At 26.5% G+C, this 21,027-nt stretch overlaps 1 protein-coding gene across 1 annotated transcript in view; it reads right to left on the minus strand.

Moving 5' to 3' along the window:
* Positions 1 to 20,375, minus strand: part of Mical (Molecule interacting with CasL) — a 63,093-nt gene extending 42,718 nt beyond the window's left edge. The window contains exons 1-11 of the mRNA XM_075307040.1: positions 20,163 to 20,375; positions 17,022 to 18,024; positions 16,551 to 16,942; positions 15,997 to 16,226; positions 13,091 to 13,223; positions 12,539 to 13,017; positions 12,409 to 12,470; positions 9,999 to 10,247; positions 4,313 to 4,825; positions 3,448 to 3,717; positions 2,735 to 3,233 (exon numbers count right to left, since the gene is read on the minus strand). Coding sequence (XP_075163155.1) covers positions 2,735 to 3,233; positions 3,448 to 3,717; positions 4,313 to 4,825; positions 9,999 to 10,247; positions 12,409 to 12,470; positions 12,539 to 13,017; positions 13,091 to 13,223; positions 15,997 to 16,226; positions 16,551 to 16,942; positions 17,022 to 18,024; positions 20,163 to 20,284 — 3,952 coding nt within the window. The 5' untranslated portion in view covers positions 20,285 to 20,375. The remainder of the gene's footprint in view (positions 1 to 2,734; positions 3,234 to 3,447; positions 3,718 to 4,312; positions 4,826 to 9,998; positions 10,248 to 12,408; positions 12,471 to 12,538; positions 13,018 to 13,090; positions 13,224 to 15,996; positions 16,227 to 16,550; positions 16,943 to 17,021; positions 18,025 to 20,162) is intronic.
* Positions 20,376 to 21,027: the final 652 nt, after the last annotated feature.

Here is a 21,027-nt window from a genome sequence, read left to right on the forward strand (position 1 = left end):
ATCGATTTTTCATGAATAGGCTTTAATTTCGTCTACTAAACCCACTAAATCTGCTTTATCGATTTCCAAAATTGACTCTAAATTGTCCTAATAAATTTGTTCATGATTTTCAAAATCGAATTCAAATTCTCCACAAACATTTTTTATGATTTTCAAAATCAATTGTAATTTTCCCTAATCTATTTTCCTCGATTTTCAAAACCAATTCTAAATTCACCGAATCGATTTTTCATGGTTTTCAAAATAGGCTCTGTTTATTTGCCTTTCGACCTATGCGTTATTGATTGAAAGGGCTTTGAGTTTCTGTTGTTTTGGGTTTCTGCACACACATAGATAGACTAGAAATCGCAGTAATTTTGTCTAACCCTTATCGCAAATCAAAGAGCCGGAGTTACAATTTTACAAATTCATTTATTGAGGTCTTCGTGACCTATTCTTTAGAGTTGCAAATCATAACTAAACTTAAAATATATTAAACAAAGCCGTTAGGGAACAAACGGTAAAACTTAACGAAAATAGGATGATAAGTCATAAGAGCAAATGATAAATAGCAAAAGGAGATGAAATCATTACTCTCTGAAAACATTAATAAAAACAAAAGAAAGTAAAAAATAATAAACAAAGAGTTAATATATGATTCTTGGAGTGAATCCGTTGGTACTCTTCGTGAGTACATATTAACATGGGACTGACTGACGTCTTCCATTTGAAGCTTGTTGAACTCGCTTCAACAGGCTCCATATTCGGCTAATCGATTTTCTACGATTTCAAAAGCTATTCCAAAATTCGCTTCAACGTTTTTTTATGATATTCAAAATCGACTCTAAATTTGTGTATACGATTTTTTATGATTCTTAAAATCTATTCAAAATTCGCCTATTCGATTTGCGTATACTTTTTTCCAGACTTTTAAAAATTTTCTATAGAAATTTTTATAGAAATAAAATTTTCTATAGAAATAAAATTTTGAAAAAATTTTCTAAAGAAATAAAATTTTGACAAAATTTTCTATAGAAATAAAAATTTGACAAAATTTTCTATAGAAATAAAATTTTGACAAAATTTTCTATAGAAATAAAATTTTGACAAAACTTTCTATAGAAATAAAATTTTGACAAAATTTTCTATAGAAATAAAATGTTGATAAAATTTTCTATAGAAATAAAATTTTGACAAAATTTTTTATAGAAATAAAATTTTGACAAAATTTTCTATAGAAATAAAATTTTGACAAAATTTTCTATAGAAATAAAATTTTGACAAAATTTTCTATAGAAATAAAATTTTGACAAAATTTTCTATAGCAATAAAATTTTGACAAAATGTTCTATAGAAATAAAATTTTGGCAAAATTTTCTATAGAAATAAAATTTTGACAAAATTTTCTATAGAAATAAAATTTTGACAAAATTTTCTATAAAAATAAAATTTTCACAAAATTTTATATAGAAATAAAATTTTGAGAAAATTTTCTATAGAAATAAAATTTTGAGAAAATTTTCTATAGAAATAAAATTTTGACAAAATTTTCTATAGATATAAAAATTTGACAAAATTTTCTATAGAAATAAAATTTTGACAAAATTTTTTATAGAAATAAAATTTTGACAAAATTTTCTATAGAAATAAAATTTTGACAAAATTTTCTATAGAAATAAAATTTTGACAAAATTTTCTATAGAAATAAAATTTTGACAAAATTTTCTATAGCAATAAAATTTTGACAAAATGTTCTATAGAAATAAAATTTTGGCAAAATTTTCTATAGAAATAAAATTTTGACAAAATTTTCTATAGAAATAAAATTTTGACAAAATTTTCTATAAAAATAAAATTTTCACAAAATTTTATATAGAAATAAAATTTTGAGAAAATTTTCTATAGAAATAAAATTTTGAGAAAATTTTCTATAGAAATAAAATTTTGACAAAATTTTCTATAGATATAAAAATTTGACAAAATTTTCTATAGAATAAACTTTTCACAAAATTTTCTATAGGATATTTTATTTTTATAGAAAATTTTGTCAAAATGTTCTATAAAAATAACATTTTGACAAAATTTTCTATAGAAATAAAATTTTGACAAAATTTTCTATAGAAATAAATATTTCACAAATTTTTTTATAGAAATAAAATTTTGACAAAATTTTCTATAGAAATAAAATTTTCACAAAATTTTCTATAGAAATGAAATTGTGCAAAAATTTTCTATAGAAATAAAATTTTCACAAAATTTTCTATAGAAATAAAATTTTGACAAAATTTTCTATAGAAAAAAAAAATTGACAAAATTTTAATTCATCAATTTTTAAAATTTTGAAATATTTTCTAAAGAAATAAAACTTTGAAAAATTTTCTAAAGAAATAAAATTTTGCAAAAATTTTCTATAGAAATTAAATTTTAAAAAAATTCTAATAAAATAAAATTTTGAAAAAATTTTCTATAGAAATAAAATTTTGACAAATTATTCAATAGAAATAAAATTTGGACAAAATTTTCTATAAATTCAATATAAAATATTTCTATCGAGTAGGACAAATTTTTTATATTGACCACAACAACTTCAAAATAGGATTTTTTCATTTGGTAGATTTTTGGTAAAAAAAAATCTACAAATTTTGGTAGATATTTGTGGAACGAGTGGCATCCGTGGTTATGATTTCACGCATTTAACTTTTAATTTTTACTTTTTAATCACATTAATTAACTAAGTACTCAAAATTGCACTTACCAGCTAAACCTTCACTGGAATCATAATTATCATCCGAAATATCACTATCCGAATAGTTTTGTTTTCCAATCCATTCCGAAGCCAGTTGAAGTGTTTGAACACCCAATGGTGAATCATTAGCTTCTTCGTACATATCTGAATTCGATTCAGTATCGGATTCATCTGAGCTGGATAGATCTGATTCAGAATCATTATTTGATTCTGGTAAGAAATTACGACCAGACCATTCGTGTTCATCGATTATATGTTCCTCTGATGGTTCACCATCAGACATGGCATCAGTATTTTCGAATTCAATACGCTCTGGTGTTTGACCACGTTCCAAAAGATCCATTTTGCTGACATTGTCCACGGGTCCACGTTTTTCAGGAGTTTTGGGTTCGTCTGGACCCGACTCAGCTCCACTATTAATGGCAACAGCATTTTCTGGAGTTTTATCAGAGGGTAGAGTACCAGCAGGTACTGCAGCACCAGATTCATTTGTATGAGCAGGAGCTTTCTGTAATTGAATATTAAATAATTAATAGTTTCCTTTAATATCGTGATAAAAAATATATGGCAACTTCGTTAAATAATTATCGGATTGCCCTCGTATATTTGGACAGAAGCAAAAGGGATTTATGGCAAGTTGTTGAAATGAAATATAATGTTCGGGATCGTCCTCCATTGTGTTTGTCAGTGTATTATACAATAACTGAAAAATATATACTCACCCTTTGTCCTGGCTTGCGCACTATTGGCCTTGTTGGTTTGGCAGGCAATCTAAAATGTTGAGTACAATAGAATCGTCCATTGGGATCATCACGATCGAAGGCATAGGCTCCCAATCTCAGATTTGTATGACAATGATGACATTTAAGACATCCACGATGCATTACCAAATTTTCAGTTTGTAGTTTTTCCATAAGATATACAGTTTGTCGACAGAAATGACATTTCTCGGATGCAGCCTGTTTCTTAAAGGCTAAAGCCACTTTGGTGCTCTAAGAAAATTGATTAGAATTCATTAGATAATTTCGTAACTCGATTTTTAAGGGAGAATTAGAATGCAAACAAAATTTTGTATGCTTCAAATATTTGTTTTTTTTTTTAATTTTATTAAATTTTTAATATACAGTTTGAAAGATATAGGCATATACAGTTTGAAAGATATGCCTATACAGTTTGAAAGACATGCCTTTTTCTATGATGTGAGAATTAAAATATACCATTTAGCTGTTTTATGAATTGATTTTGATTTTAATGAAATGTGCAGATTCAATTTTCTGAAGGCAAAGCATTATGAGGTTGCAGTTATGATTTGTAAATATGAAAAAAAACGATTGCTTAACTAGATGGCGCTGTTTTAACATTTGATATATAGAAAATCTCTTCTTGTTGTGGTTTGAATTTGTTCTCAAAATAATTAGTGTAAAATTAAAACAAAATTATTATAAATAAAACATAAATAATTTTAAATAATTGAAACTGAAACGTAAAAATCAAAAAGCTTGTGGAAATTTGGATTTTTTGAAATTGTTTCTTGGTTTGTGCTTGAGGCCCAATTTTGTGACTTTTATCGAACAAACAGGTACTCACAGATTTCGACGATTGTGTTGTTGTTGGCGCAGGGGAGGTCTTTTCTTCCGGTGTATCATCACGTTTTACAAATTGTCCCGCTATGGAGGCCACTTTATTGCGACCTCGTTCACCCACCTCCAAAACAGAACCCTCTTTCAATTGCTTATCAAGATTCTTCAATGTTTGATCGATCTCTTTGAATTTTTCCTCGGCCGAATCTTGACGGGTAGGCTTGGCCATTTTATGTTGCCTAGCCTGGAATTGTTCTCTACTCCATTTGGGTACTTTTTCCCTACCCTTGGGTCCATGGACTTCGGTTTTTTTCGATTGTTCAATTTTCTTTTCAATCTCACGTACATTCCAATCGTTACTATCGATTTTGCCAATGGCACGCATCAAATCTTTGGGTTTTTTATCATTTAAATTATTACGTGAGGAAATACGTTGTTCCATAGATCTAATGCGATCACTGAATTGCTCATCGGCATTTGAACGTGGTGCACTCGAGGGTATATCTCCGCGTTCACGATCCTAAATGGGGAATATCGCGTGGGGATTTGGGCATCGGGCACATTTGGAAAATGGGGGTCAGGTCAATTGAGTGGATAATGGAGGTATTGGTGATGTGTTGTTGGTGTTTGGTATCCAATGTAATAGAAGTAGTAGTAGTAGGTGTTCCGGGGATTTCATAGAAAATTTGTTTTTGATATACAAAAGGAAATAGTTGAAAAATATAAAAGAGGAAATTGATTTTTGGTTTAAGTAACAGGAAATTGTGTTGTAAACAAATTTTGGTAGTGTTGAGTTTTTTTTTTGGTTTTATTTAAACAACGAGTATGAGTGTAATTGAAAAAAATATATAACCAAAGGATTAGGGATTTGAGTATACGCAAAACGGAAAATAAAAAAGAAAATTAATTAATAAAAGTATAAAATGTTAAACAAGTAATAAAAAAAAAACAATGTTAAAAGAAACAACAAAAATGTTAAACAAATAAACATATAGAGAAAAAAAACGCAAAGTATTCAACAACATATATTATAAGTTTTTTTTGTTATTTTTGTTTAAAAAGCAAGGTGTTCAGCAAATTTCTTTTTTAGTTTCGGAATATTATAGAAATACCTAAGAACTGTGGATTTTAAGTTATGGGTCTCTCTTGCAGAAAGCCTTCTCTGAATCGACTAGGCAAAATAGAATCTTTGTTCAAATTGATGTGAAATATATAAAAACTAGTAAACTATGGATATGGACAGACGGAATTTAGTTTATATAGTAATTGACATGAAGTGTTACTAAGTAAGTGTCAAATTAGAATTTACAGCTACCGGATATTTGTTTTATTAACAATCCATTATATTGTTTACAAGCCATAAAAACAATTTGCATGTTAGTGCAACATCAATAGGGTCAGTGCATTATATTTGTTTATGTGTATTCGCCCATAAATCGTTATAATGGCCAGGGATTTGGAGTCGGAGTCTGAAGATTTTGCTGGAATCGGAATCGTAAAAATTTTGCTCGACCAAAAATTTAAAACGCTTCACCATTTTTTTTGCCAGTCTGAAATTTTCCATATGAATCCTTAAGGTCCAAATTTTGATATAGCCTTACATAAGCCTATTCTTGAGCGCATAGTTCTATAGAAACCTACATTAACAAAAAATATTGAATATATAGAAAATTTTGCAAAATTTTATTTCTATAGAAACATTTGTCAAAATTTTAAATTTTATTTCTATAGAATTTTTTTTTTAAATTTTAGTTCCATAGAAAATTTTGCCAAGATTTTATTTCCATAGAAAATTTTGCCAAAATTTTATTTCCATAGAAAATTTTGTCAAAATTTTATTTCTATAGAAAATTTTGTCAACATTTTTTTTCTATAGAAAATTTTGTCAAAATTTTATTTCTATAGAAAATTTTGTCAAAATTTTATTTCTATAGAAAATTTTATCAACATTTTATTTCTATAGAAAATTTTGTCAACATTTTATTTCAATAGAAAATTTTGTCAAAATTTTATTTCTATAGAAAATTTTGTCAAAATTTTAGTTCTATAGAAACCTAAATTAAAAAAATATTGAATATATAGAAAATTTTGGCAAAATTTTATTTCTATAGAAAATTTTGTCAACATTTTAAATTTTATTTCCATAGAAAATTTTTAGTTTTATGGAAAATTTTGCCAAAATTTTATTTCCATCGAAAATTTGGTCAAAAATTTTATTTCTATAGAAAAATTTGTCAACATTTTAGTTCAATAGAAAATTTTGTCAAAATTTTATTTCCATAGAAAATTTTGTTAAAATTTTATTTCCATAGAAAATTTTGGCAAAATTTTAGTTCCATAGACACCTACAAATTTTAAATCTTATTCTTATAGAAAATTTTGGCAAAATTCTATTTCTATAGAAAAATTTGCCAAAGTTTTAGTTCCATAGAAAAATGTGCCAAAATGTTATTTCTTTAGAAAATTTTGTCAAAAGTTTAGCAATTTTGGCAAAATTTTATTTCTATAGAAAAATTTGCTAAAATTTTAGTTCCAAAGAAAAATTTGCCAAAATGTTATTTCCATAAAAATTTATTCAAAATTTTAGTTCTATAGACACCTAAAAAATTTAAATCTTATTCCTATAGAAAATTTTACCAAATTTGAAAAATTTGCCAAAATTTTATTTCCATAGAAAATGTTGTCAAAATTTTAGTTCTATAGAAACCTAAATTAAAGAAATATTGAATATATAGAGAAATTTGGCAAAATTTTATTTCTATAGAAAATTTTGTCAAAATTTTAAATTTTATTTCTATAGAAAATTTTGTCAAAATTTTAGTTCTATAGAAAATTTTGGCAAAATTTTATTTCTATAGAAAATTTTGTCAAAATTTTAGTTCCATAGAAAATTTTGTCAAAATTTTAGTTCTACAGACACCTAAAAATTTTAAATCTTATTCCTATAGAAAATTTTGGCAAAATTTTATTTCTATAGAAAATTTTGTCAAAATTTTAGTTCCATACAAAATTTTGCTAAAATTTTATTTCCATAGAAAATTTTGCCAATATTTTATTTCCATAGAAAATTTTGTCAAAATTTTAGTTCTATAGAAACCTAAAAATTTTAAATCGAATTCCTATAGAAAATTTTGTCAAAATTTTAGTTCCATAGAAAATTTTGCCAAAATTTTATTTCCATAGAAAATTTTGTCAAAATTGTAGTTCTATAGAAACCTAAATTAAAAAATATTGAATATATAGGAAATTTTGGCAACATTTTATTTCTATAGAAAATTTTGTCAAAAGTTTAAATTTTATTTCTAAAGAAAATTTTGTCAAAATTTTAGTTCCATAGAAAATTTTGCCAAAATTTTATTTCCATAGAAAATTTTGCCAAAATTTTAGTTCTATAGACACCTAAAATTTTTAAATCTTATTCCTATAGAAAATTTTGGCAACATTTTATTTCTGTAGAAAATTTTGTCAATTTTTTTCCTATAGAAAGAAAATTTATCAAAAATCGGTTCAGATTTATATAAATTTTGCCTGATATATATCCAGGTCAAAATTTCTCTCCGATTTACTTGAAAATTTGCACAGAGAGAATAATTAACATTTGAGCAATATGTTCCAAATTGACTCAGATGTATACAAAGCCCCATACATAATAATTGAGTTTAAATATTTCCAATGTTTAAATGTACCGGCCTTCACACAGAAAATACAGCATGATTTTATTCTTAGTTTGTTTTTAAATGTTCATTTTATTACAATGTTTTGTTAATTCTTGTTTTTGTTTTTAGAATAAATATGAGTTTTCAAAGCTCATTTTCACTACATTGAATTTTTTCGTTTTAACCGGTTAACTGGTTTTGAGCAAAAAAAAAAAAAACACGGTAAACCGATTTTTACAAATTTGGTTTTTTTTTATAAACCGAAAACCGACTTTTCAAAAAGCGGCTATTTGGTCACCCTACTACACACGATTTTATACCAAATCAAAAAAACTAAAAAAATGGAGTTAATGTGCGTGCACGAATTTCTATTCCCATCATTGTGTTTTGTAATGAGAAAATTTGGAGCCATTGTAAACTTTAAAAATAATCATCTTTACTTAAGCAAGGTTAGGTTAGGTTAGGTTATGTGGCAGCCCGATGTATCAGGCTCACTTAGACTATTCAGTCCATTGTGATACCACATTGGTGAACTTCTCTCTTATCACTGAGTGCTGCCCGATTCCATGTTAAGCTCAATGATAAGGGACCTCCTTTTTATAGCCGAGTCCGAACGGCGTTCCACATTGCAGTGAAACCACTTAGAGAAGCTTTGAAACGCTCAGAAATGTCACCAGCATTACTGAGGTGGGATAATTCACCGCTGAAAAACTTGTTGGTGTTCGGTCGTAGCAGGAATCGATCCCACGACCTTGTGTATGCAAGGCGGGCATGCTAACCATTGCACCACGGTGGCTTACTTAAGCAATCATCGTTCGTACTAGAATTTGAATCTCAAGTGCCGATATCCTCTCCCCAATTGCTTTCATCGAGACTAGGGTCAAAGAAAATTGTTCTGTTTTAATCAGAAGCCAGAATAAATAGGACTTCAATAAGCTTTGAAACTTTTGAGGCCCGCGGATCTCCGGCAAAATGAAGACTTGATTCTTGGTTCGAAATTCTGAAGTCAATGAATAGATAGGATTTGAGACTTTTAATTGGAATTATAACTGGACATAACACAGTTGGAAAACGTATGGCAAGAATTGGTCTCAACGGTGATAACATTTGCAGATTGTGTCTGGACGGAAAACTTCCAGTGGCAGTATCTGGCATTATCCTTTAGAAACAAGATAGTGCGCTCTTTTATAACTCAGGCTCTCACCGAACTACGGAAGTGTAATTTAAGGAACACACTCACCTTCAAGGCCTCTGATTGGATGTTTTAAGCAACTTTGAGGAAAACGTATAAATAGAAGTCCTTGAGCGACTTTAAAGAAGAACATTTCAGGAAGAAGTTGAAAAAATTACCTTGACCTATAGTGGTCTAAGTGGGCATCAATTCGATCCAAGAATTTTTATCATCCTCTACAACCTAACCTAACCTACACACAAAAAAATATTTTTTGTTTTCAATCATGAAAGTAATTGATCCAATTCATTTTTAATTGAAATGTCTGCAATCACAGAAATGATAGTATAAATTAAAAAGTTAATTGAAAGTCAATTAAAAAATTAATTTATACTATTAAGTTTTGTGATTGATTTCTTGTTTCAATTAAAACTAAATTGTTAATTGAATATTTTTTAAAACTCAATTAAGACTTTAATTGAAAAAATTTCGTTAAAATATAAAATAAAAACGCATAACTGATTTTATCAGTTCAATCAATTCTTAAATGAAGTTGGCAGATTTTTGAATCTACCATACATTTTTTTAAATACATATATATTTACATTTATTATTACTACTTAGAGATAGATGGTTATGTTACAAAAAAAAAGAAAAACAAAAAACATAAGCGTTTTGGCATTGTTATTTGGTTTACATTGTGTTTTGCTTTTAAACGACTGTTAGAGGAGTTTCAATGACAAAACAGCATAATTATTTTGATTTTTTTTTATCAGAGCAAGCATCATTGCCATACAACAACAACAATAATAAGGAATTTATGAGCATGCGTCACGGGCATCATCATCTTCATTATCAGCTCTTACGGGAAACAATAATTTTCTTTCCAACTCTTTGACACGATCATTAAACTCCGGTGCCTGTTGACGATATAAAAATATGGAATAATCCTCAAATGGGGTGTTCTCATCGGCTTCACGTAACAGGATATTGGCTTGTAGCATATGTAGAGATTTGTAGAAATTTTGTGTTTGCTGATAACGTTGCTGGCGACGTTTGCTCTGGCGATCTTGACGATTTTGTTCAATTTCTTCCAAACGCTTTTGGCGTTCCTCCTGAGGTAAATGTTTTTATGGGGTATATTTTGGAAGTTAATCGTTTTTTATAATATATCTGTTTTTTTTTTTTTTGTATAAAAACTAAACCTAATAATTGACTAACGAATGATTTTCTTTTTGAGCAAATATTTTAATGTCGAAAATGAGGAATGTGAAAAGGATTTGGTTGTTATAGTGCATCCTTATTATTATAACAAGTAAACAGGCATCAGTCGGGTAAAGGGACTTAAATATACCCTTATCGTGGATTTATCCAATTTATTTAAACAATTCAAAGACTTTAAAGTCCGATTTTGCGATTTAATTTAATTTAATGTAATTTAATGTAATTTAATGTAATTTAATTTAATTTAATTTAATTTAATTTAATTTAATTTAATTTAATTTAATTTAATTTAATTTAATTTAATTTAATTTAATTTAATTTAATTTAATTTAATTTAATTTAATTTAATTTAATTTAATTTAATTTAATTTAATTTAATTTAATTTAATTTAATTTAATTTAATTTAATTTAATTTAATTTAATTTAATTTAATTTAATTTAATTTAATTTAATTTAATTTAATTTAATTTAATTTAATTTAATTTAATTTAATTTAATTTAATTTAATTTAATTTAATTTAATTTAATTTAATTTAATTTAATTTAATTTAATTTAATTTAATTTAATTTAATTTAATTTAATTTAATTTAATTTAATTTAATTTAATTTAATTTAATTTAATTTAATTTAATTTAATTTAATTTAATTTAATTTAATTTAATTTAATTTAATTTAATTTAATTTAATTTAATTTAATTTAATTTAATTTAATTTAATTTAATTTAATTTAATTTAATTTAATTTAATTTAATTTAATTTAATTTAATTTAATTTAATTTAATTTAATTTAATTTAATTTAATTTAATTTAATTTAATTTAATTTAATTTAATTTAATTTAATTTAATTTAATTTAATTTAATTTAATTTAATTTAATTTAATTTAATTTAATTTAATTTAATTTAATTTAATTTAATTTAATTTAATTTAATTTAATTTAATTTAATTTAATTTAATTTAATTTAATTTAATTTAATTTAATTTAATTTAATTTAATTTAATTTAATTTAATTTAATTTAATTTAATTTAATTTAATTTAATTTAATTTAATTTAATTTAATTTAATTTAATTTAATTTAATTTAATTTAATTTAATTTAATTTAATTTAATTTAATTTAATTTAATTTAATTTAATTTAATTTAATTTAATTTAATTTAATTTAATTTAATTTAAATTAAATTAAATTAAATTAAATTAAATTAATTTAATTTAATTTAATTTAATTTAATTTAATTTAATTTAATTTAATTTAATTTAATTTAATTTAATTTAATTTAATTTAATTTAATTTAATTTAATTTAATTTAATTTAATTTAATTTAATTTAATTTAATTTAATTTAATTTAATTTAATTTAATTTAATTTAATTTAATTTAATTTAATTTAATTTAATTTAATTTAATTTAATTTAATTTAATAATTAATTTGATTTAATTTAAGGTTAATCGATTACATCTTATGGATTTACCATTGATGAAGATATACAACTTTTGTTCTCTTTTTATAATAATTATTTTCCAAAAAAAGGATATGAGTAAGTATATTGGGGTGGAATGGGAAAACATGAAATATAGGTTTTACGTTTCAAAAATGGATGATTGTCAAACTAAATACCTTTTCATATGAATATGTTGATGATGATGGTGATGAGGAGTTTTTGATCGTGGTGCTAGTGCTTATAATGTCATGACCCAATACATGTGTATTTTCATGATGATAATGATTTATTGTAAAATGGACCTTATTCGACCAATTGTGGTTTTTTTATAATAAATACCAAATGCATGATAGGTTTTAAATGAAAATTCATGAATTCATTAGAAAAATATTTCAGAGCTCTATATACATTCTATACACCAGGTATATAATAAGAATATGATATAGGTTTGGAAGCTTAATTTTTGATAAATTTGAAAAGTGATATATCCAAAAAAAAATCTTTAAAAATTGATTTTGTTGATATATTCCAATACAAATCACTTTTCAAGATTTATGACATGATAAATGTCCTATGATATTTTTGATGAATTTCCCAAAACAACTTACAATATTGGCAGCCTTTTCGGCACTTCTTCGTTTTTTGGCACGGCGAGGAGTATCCGTTTGTGCTGAAAACACAAAAAACAGATATTTTAATGTCCAAATATTTTAAAATTCAAAATTTTTGTTAATTTACCTGCATTGCCTGCACCCGCTGCATTATTACCACCTCCTCCACCAGCTCCCAATAGTTGTTCATGGCGTCGCTGGCGTTTCAGTTTCTCCTCATCCAATACAGAACGTCTCTGTACATTTTGTGGTATATCAACAGCATCTTGTATAGGTGATTTGACCTTTTGTTTACTGGACAATTGTAAAAGTTTCGAAAAGTCTGGTTGGGCATGGCTATAGTTGACGCGATACTTTTCACGTAAATCACTAAAATCAATTTTCGGATGTTTAACATGCGGTATTTCTCCACGAAATACTTCACAGATTTGTTCCAAATAATTTAGCCATATTTTTGATTCAATGGTATTTAGTTGTACGGAATCTTTGCCGCTCATAATACGTGGGATGTGTAACTCTTTATCGAGTATTTTAAAGGCGAGATCATTCATTTCAATGGGGCTTAAATCTTTGATTGCATTGAAGTCGACTAGATCGGGACGATAACTGAGAATATAAAACAAAATCATGAAAAATCATTAATAATTAGAGAATTTTTTTTAAATCATCTATAGCTTACCGGTTAATGAGAGCACATAAAACTTTGCCATTGGTGAATACATCTGATACCTCCTTAAGATCCTTGGTAAATTCATACGAATGCAATTGGGCACATATCCATCGTAATAAAACAGCACTTAAAGGCATAGTATCTGAAATGTAGAGTGGCTCAATGAGAGATGCATAGTTCATTTAGCAACAATAAAAACTAAGAATCTGATATTCTACAATGATCCATGTTCTTCCTCAATTAAAAAACAAAACAGGAAGAAGTGGTATTCAAAAAGACCCATAAAATTTTTCCACAAAATTAAGGGACTACGGACCTATTCTGGCTTCCACTACTGAAGCCAGGCAAAGATTCGAGTAAAGGTGAAACGTACAGACCGATATCCCTTCTCTCGCCCGTAGCCAAGACACTTGAAGCACTACTCCTCCCCAGCCTTGTGGAGAATTTCCCAGCTAACCCCCCAATCAACATGGATTCCGTAGTAGTACGACGACAGCCTTGCATGCCATTTCGACACATATTAATAATGCACTTAATCAGCCCAAGCCGTGTCAAGGAACGATCCTCATGGCGCTTGACCTATCGAAAGCATTCGATACGGTCAATCATGCCACATTATTCGAGGACATCGAGAATACGTTCCAACCGGCAGGAACGAACAATCATGGCATCCGGGCCCATTGTTGATGACATATGCGATTGTCTAAACGTCTACATTGCTGATCTTACCAGTTATTTCACTGCTAGAAATTTGAGGATATCTGCCATCAAATCCTCAGCCACACTGTTCACTACATGGACGGTGGAAGTACGTATGCAGTTGAATGTTAGAGTCGATGGCGAAACAATTCCGATAGTAAACTACCCCAAGATACTCGGGGTAACATTCGACAGCCTGTTTAAGTCGTAAACTATGCAGCGCCAATGTGGACACCTCAAACAAGCGACATAACATCCAAACCTGTCAAAACGCTGCCCTTAGAACTGCAACAGGACGACTCCGCAGTACACCCCAAGATAACCTTTATGCGGAGACCAAGATCATCCTGGTGCGTCGACACAATTACATGTTGTCAAAATAGTACCTCTTGGGTTGCTATCGAAGTTGTCATCCAAATCACCATCTTGTGGATAGGCAACACCCACCCGGGAATGTAAGGGTTGATCTTTACCTTCTAGAGCGCGAGATCCAGCGTTACAAAAGTGAGACTCTAGATCAGGCAGGCCTGAACAGGATTCATGAGGATACTGTAACTGAAGCGGTGAGAAGCTACAAGGTTAATCCTGTTCTCGGAGTCCGACCACTGCCCATAGCACGGGAGGAAAGAGACCTGCCACGGCACAATTAAGATTAGGCAAGAGCAGCCGCCTCAATTCCTACTTATCAGTGATTGATAGCAGCGTAGCTGTCGTAACCAAGGGTCACATGACACTCGTCACCTTTTCGCTTGCCCAACTACACCTACCCGACTCACCACCAGATCACTCTGGACGCACTCTACCCTTGTCGCAGAGTACCTGGATCTGGACAGTGACACCAACATTGAATAATTTTGTCCAAGAACTGGTGGGAATTTTGCCTATCGAAGTTGTCATCAATAAGAAGCCTAAATGCTACGTTTGTACAAGATACAATGTGCTGGCAAACTCCTTGTTTGATTCTGACACAGCTGGGACTTTTTACCATTAAATTCCGCATATAGCTGTTGCCCGCATTTTTAATTTGTATATTTTGTCAAAATTTTATTTCTATAGAAAATTGCGTCAACATTTTATTTCTATAGAGAATGTGGTCAAATTTTTATTTCTATGGAAAATTTTGTCAATATTTTATTTCTATGGAAAATTTTGTCAAAATTTTATTTCTATAGAACATTTTGTCAAAAATTTATATCTGTAGACAATTTTGCCAAAGTTTTATTTCTATAGAAAATTTTGTCAAATTTTAATTTCTATAGAAAATTTTGTCAAAATTTTATTTCTATAGCAAATTTTGTCAAAATTTTATTTCTATAGAGAATTTTGTCAAAATTGTATTTCTATAGAAAATTTTGTCAAAATTGTATTTCTGTAGAAAATTTTGTTAAAATTTTATTTCTATAGAAAATTTTGTCAAAATTTTATTTGTATAGTAAATTGCGTCAAAAATCTATTTCTATAGAAAATTTTATTTGTATAGAAAATTTTGTCAAAAATTTATTTCTATTGACATTTTTTCAAAATTTTATCTCTATAGAAAGCTTGGCCAAAATTTTATTTCTATAGAAAATTTTGTCAAAATTTTATTTCTATAGAAAATTTTGTCAAAATTTTTATTTCTATAGAAAATTTTGTCAACATTTTATTTCTATAGAAAATTTTGTCAACATTTTATTTCTATCGAAAGTATTGTCAAAATTTTATTTCTATAGAAAATTTTGCAAAAATTTTATTTCTATAGACAATTTTGCCAAAATTTTATTTCTTTAGAAAATATTGTCAAAATTTTATTTCTATAGAAAATTTTGTCAAAATTTTTATTTCTATAGAAAATTGATTCAAAATTTTATTTTTTAAAAAAATTTGTCAAAATCAACATCAAGAATTCTACCAATCTACCAAACAGTAAAAAATCTTCCAGTTTTGGTAGAATTGTACCAATTGTGGCAACCGTGGTCGCTAGACTGAGATCTCGAGTTCCCTGAGTGACTCTCTTTATAGATCTCGGAATACACGAACAACTGAAGACCCTTGTACATCTCTTCGAATCAGTCGCCAATACGTAGCGAAAGATTACTGAAATCCGCCCACAGTATCGACCTTTCCCAGCAGACCCTACTTGGACCTAACCAACTCATCTTTGATGATTTATTGATGGCTCGGCATTTTCTTTGTCTGTATTATGATGTTTGTATGACTAGAACTAAAGCACTTACCACCACTGCGACGTTTCCTGCGAACTGGTGTATCAACCTGAGTAACTTGTAAGGCATTTGTATCCATGAATGTTTGTTCCAATATACTTTTGTCATCGGTATCGATAAGATGCTTAACTTGCCATACATTTACCGAGCTACGATTTAGGTTAGGATAACGTGTGGCCGGATCTACGGTATAACCACCAGTGTCACGTTGTAAATTTTCTGGTGTGGTTTGTCCCAACAATCTGGAAAATAAGAGAAGTATCGAAAATCAACATTATTAATCTCTTTTGGAAGCCACACAGAAAAAAAATTCACGAAAATATTTCCAATTAAAGTCTTAATTGATTTTTAAAAAATATTCAATGAAACATTTGATTCAAGAAAATTTTTAATTGAAACAAAAATCAATTGTACCAATTAATTTTTTAATTGACTTTCAATTAATTTTTTGAATTGATACTATCATTTCTGCGATTGAAGACATTTCAATTAAAAAATTAATTGGATCAATTAATTTCGTCATTGAATCAGAATTTCTTTTTTGTGTGCCTATTTGTGATGCTTACCTATAAATACTTTCCCTTTGGGCCATAACACCCAATGTACTATTGGCAGGATTGGCCCACAACTTAATGGCATAGGCAGCATCCATACTGGAGAGAAAACCACGAGCACAACCTGAACCGGTGGGCCAAAAAGGCTCCAACAGACTATCACCCACCAGACACTGTAACAGTCTAAAACCATGACGTACTATAACGCGACATGATGATTCGGCAGCAAACATTGAGGTAAAATCAAACATGGCAACATCCGGTTTGCCATAATGATTAACGGCGAATTCTAAATTTGGCATTTGATATTTGGTTGAAAATTCAGCGGCTTCTCGGGCATAATCCAAGAGTTTCTCAGTATTTACATTGACGGGAGCCAACAATTCAGCAGGGTCAGCAAAGTCCTTGGGGGAGAAAGAAAAAAAAACATGACCACCATTATTTACCATAAAAAGCTGGATGGAGAACTTAATCAAAACTTACCTGCATGATGACACCCTTATCTATAAGACTATGTTTCTTGGCGGTCATTACAAAATAATGGGTTTCGTCTTTATAATAGACAATATTTTCCAAATCTATACCAGTTGTATGGTACAACTCCTTAAAGAACGATTGATTGAATATAAAGGCTACTCCACTAATTTCTTCCGCTTTAGCCTCAGCCTCTGTTTTCTTATTGATAAAATTTGCCGTTATGGCTATTGCCAATTTACCTCGAAACTCTTTGCGTTTGAAACCCTCCAATGTATTACGTTTACCATCGGCACCTATTAAGACATCAAATTCATAATGGGATACGGCATGATCAGCGGGTGTAACTTGAGCCCTCCAACCGCAACCATCACCACTTGGCTCAATAGAGCGTTCGAATGAAACACCCTCGTGTATCTCAACACCCAAAAGTAAAGCCACTTTAAGGAGTATACATTGCAATTGCCGTATAGAGATGTGATCTATGGAACCGGCACAAAATTTCCCATAGAATTTTTTCGCTCCCAAATTACGCAAATCCGTGATGACAAATGGCCACAGATGTAGAACATTATTGCGGGATATACGATCTCTCTTCTCCACTACAACAACTTTGGCACCCAACAGTTGGGCCTCTATGGCCGTACGAAGACCACAGGGGCCGGCTCCGATTACTAGAACCCGGGTACCAGTACATGCATTACCCTTGGCATAGGCCCTGTGTGAAGCTCGAGCATCGAATTTCTTCCATAAAGCCTGGGCTTTCCATGAACGCACTTTGGTTTTTAGCTTAGGATAGAATTCATTTAGTGGGGCGGGACGTAGACCAATGACATCGCACATTTGACGATGTAGACCGAGAATTTGACGCATTGTTGTGGCCACACAAAAGAGATCAAACATCTCGGCCGCAGCAGCGGCTGCCTCGTTGTCAGCCATTTGTTGCGCCAACAATTGCTGCTGCTGCAATTGCAGCTTTTGTTGTTGGCGTTGATGAGCTGACCGACTCATGCTGGAAAGACAAAAACAAAGAAAAGATTTTTTAAATGATGTGGCAATGATGGATATATAGAATTCTAATTATTAAAATTATAATAAAATTAAAAAAATAAATATAAATTCATTTTAAATTTAAATAAAATTTAATTTTTATTTAAATTTAAATAAATTTAATTTTAAATTTAATTTAATAAAATTTAAATTTAATTAAATTTAAATAAAAATTAAATTTTATTTAAATTGTAATTTTAATTAAATTAAATTTAAATTTACCACTTAAATATAAATTTAAATTTAATTCATTTTTAAATTTTAATTTTATTTAAATTTTAGTTTTAATGTAAATTAAATTTAAATTTAAAAATAAATTAAATTGAAATTTAATTTTAATTTAATTTTAGTTTAAACTTAATTTTTGTTTTAATTTTTAAAATTTTAATTTAATTTAATTAAATTTAAATTTAAAAATAAATTGAATTTCAATTTAATTTATTTTTAAATTTTACATTTAATTTACATAAAATTTAAATTTAATTTATTTTTAAATTTAAATTTTATTTAAATTTACTTCTTAAATTTAAATTTATTTTATTTTCATATTTAAATTTCATTTCAAATATAAATTTAAATTTAATTCATTTTTAAATTTAAATTTTATTTAAATTTAATTTAATTAAATTTAAATTTTATTTAATTTTAATTTTTATTTTAATTTTATTTTAATTTAATTTTATTTTAAACCTAATTTTTATTTTCATTTTTAACATTTAAATTTAAATTTAGTTACATTTAAAAATAAATTCAATTTAAATTTAATGTAAATTAAATTTAAATTAAAAAATAAATTAAATTGAAATTTAATTTTAATTTAATTTTAGTTTAAACTTAATTTTTGTTTTAATTTTTAAAATTTTAATTTTAATTTAATTAAATTTAAATAAAATTTAAATTTAAAAATAAATTGAATTTCAATTTAATTTATTTTTAAATTTTACATTTAATTTAAATTTAATTTATTTTTAAATTTAAATTTTATTTAAATTTACTTCTTAAATTTAAATTTAATTTAGTTTTATATTTAAATTTCATTTAAAATATAAATTTAAATTTAATTCATTTTTAAATTTAAATTTTATTCAAATGTAATTTAATTATATTTTATTTTATTTTTATTTTAATTTGATTTTAATTTAATTTTATTTTAAATGTAATTTTTGTTTTCATTTTAAATTTAATTAAATTTAAAAATAAATTCAATTTAAATTTAATGTAAATTAAATTTAAATTTAAAAATAAATTAAATTGAAATTTAATTTTAATTTAATTTTAGTTTAAACTTAATTTTTGTTTTAATTTTTAAAATTTTAATTTAATTACATTTAAATAAAATTTTAAATTTAAAAATAGATTGAATTTCAATTTCATTTTAATTTATTTTTAAATTTTAAATTTAATTTACATTAAATTTAAATTTAATTTATTTTTAAATTTAAATTTTATTTAAATTTACTTCTTAAATTTAAATTTAATTTATTTTTATATCTAAATTTCATTTAAATTTAATTTAATTTAATTTTTATTTTAATTTAAATGTAATTTTTGTGTTAATTTTTAAAATTAAAATTTTAATTTAATTAAATTTGTGTTAATTTTTAAAATTAAAATTTTAATTTAATTAAATTTAAATAAAATTTAAAAATAAATTAATTTAAAATTTAAATTAAAATTTGATTTTAATTTAATTTTAGTTTAAATTTAATTTTCGTTTTGATTTTTTAAATTTTAATTTTAATTTAATTAAATATAAACTTAAAAATAAAAATAAATTAAAATTTAATTTATATTAAATTTAAATTTGATTTATTTTTGAATTTAAATTTTATTTAAATTTAATCCAATTACAATTTTAAAAATTAAAACAAAAATTAAATTTAAACTAAAATTAAATTAAAATCAAATAAAAATTAATATTAAAATTAAATTTAAAGTTAGAATTAAATTAAAATTTAATTTAATTTCAACTTTTTTTGTACATATTAAATTTTATTTAATTCGATTAATATATTTTTTTTAATTTGTTTGTATTTTAGTTTCAACTAACTCTCCATAGGTATTTTTTAAATAAATTCAAAAGCAGATTTTCATAAATACCATGTCACTGTACAGTTGTAATAGGCAGGAGGTCCTGGTCCACATAGATCGAAACCCCCATCAAGCCTCCCACTATGTTCCTTCTTTCCACTATTCTCGTTATAATTTTCATTTAAATCCATAATGACAATATAAAAACTTTAAATAATTTTTAATTCGTATTATAATTGTTGGAAATTAAAATTTCTTATCGTTTCCACGTTACTATTTCTACTGACTACAGCATATCCCTAAACTCGGTCATTTATACTTGAACGATCGATCTACGCTGAAAAAAAAAACAACCGAGTAAAATATCCTTTCTTTGACTAATGATACAGATATTTCAAAGAAAATAATTATATAAAAAATTAATCTTTTGTAAACAAAGTCATTGAACTCTTTTGTCAGCTCTCTGTCTCTCTCTCTCTCTGTCTGTGGGCTTGCCTACTTCAGGAGGAAAAATGAAAACTGTCACAGATGTACAGATCTTTGTATTCCGATTAAATACAATGGAACCGCATTACCGTCGACATTTACGACGGGTGTGGACAGATGCCACAATGATCACCAATTAGTTATAAATGTGAGGCGAGACGACTTCGTAGATTATTTATGACTTGGTGGTATTCGTATCATTTTGCATTCATCATTACTATAATTTCATCATAATTAACAAACAATAGCATTATGCGTTTTTCACTATCTATCTTTGTCAAATCGGCGAATGTTGGGATGAAGGAGGAGAATGATTATTATACGGACTCTGTGGTAAGTAAATAAAAAACTAGATTCTTGATAGTACAAAAACAAGGAAACTATTTTATGAAAAAAATGATCTACTTAGTATAAAAATAAAAAAAATCGTTATTTAAAAAGACAAAAA

This window comes from Haematobia irritans, chromosome 1, assembly GCF_050003625.1.
Source record: "Haematobia irritans isolate KBUSLIRL chromosome 1, ASM5000362v1, whole genome shotgun sequence".
NCBI classification, from domain to species: domain Eukaryota; kingdom Metazoa; phylum Arthropoda; class Insecta; order Diptera; family Muscidae; genus Haematobia; species Haematobia irritans.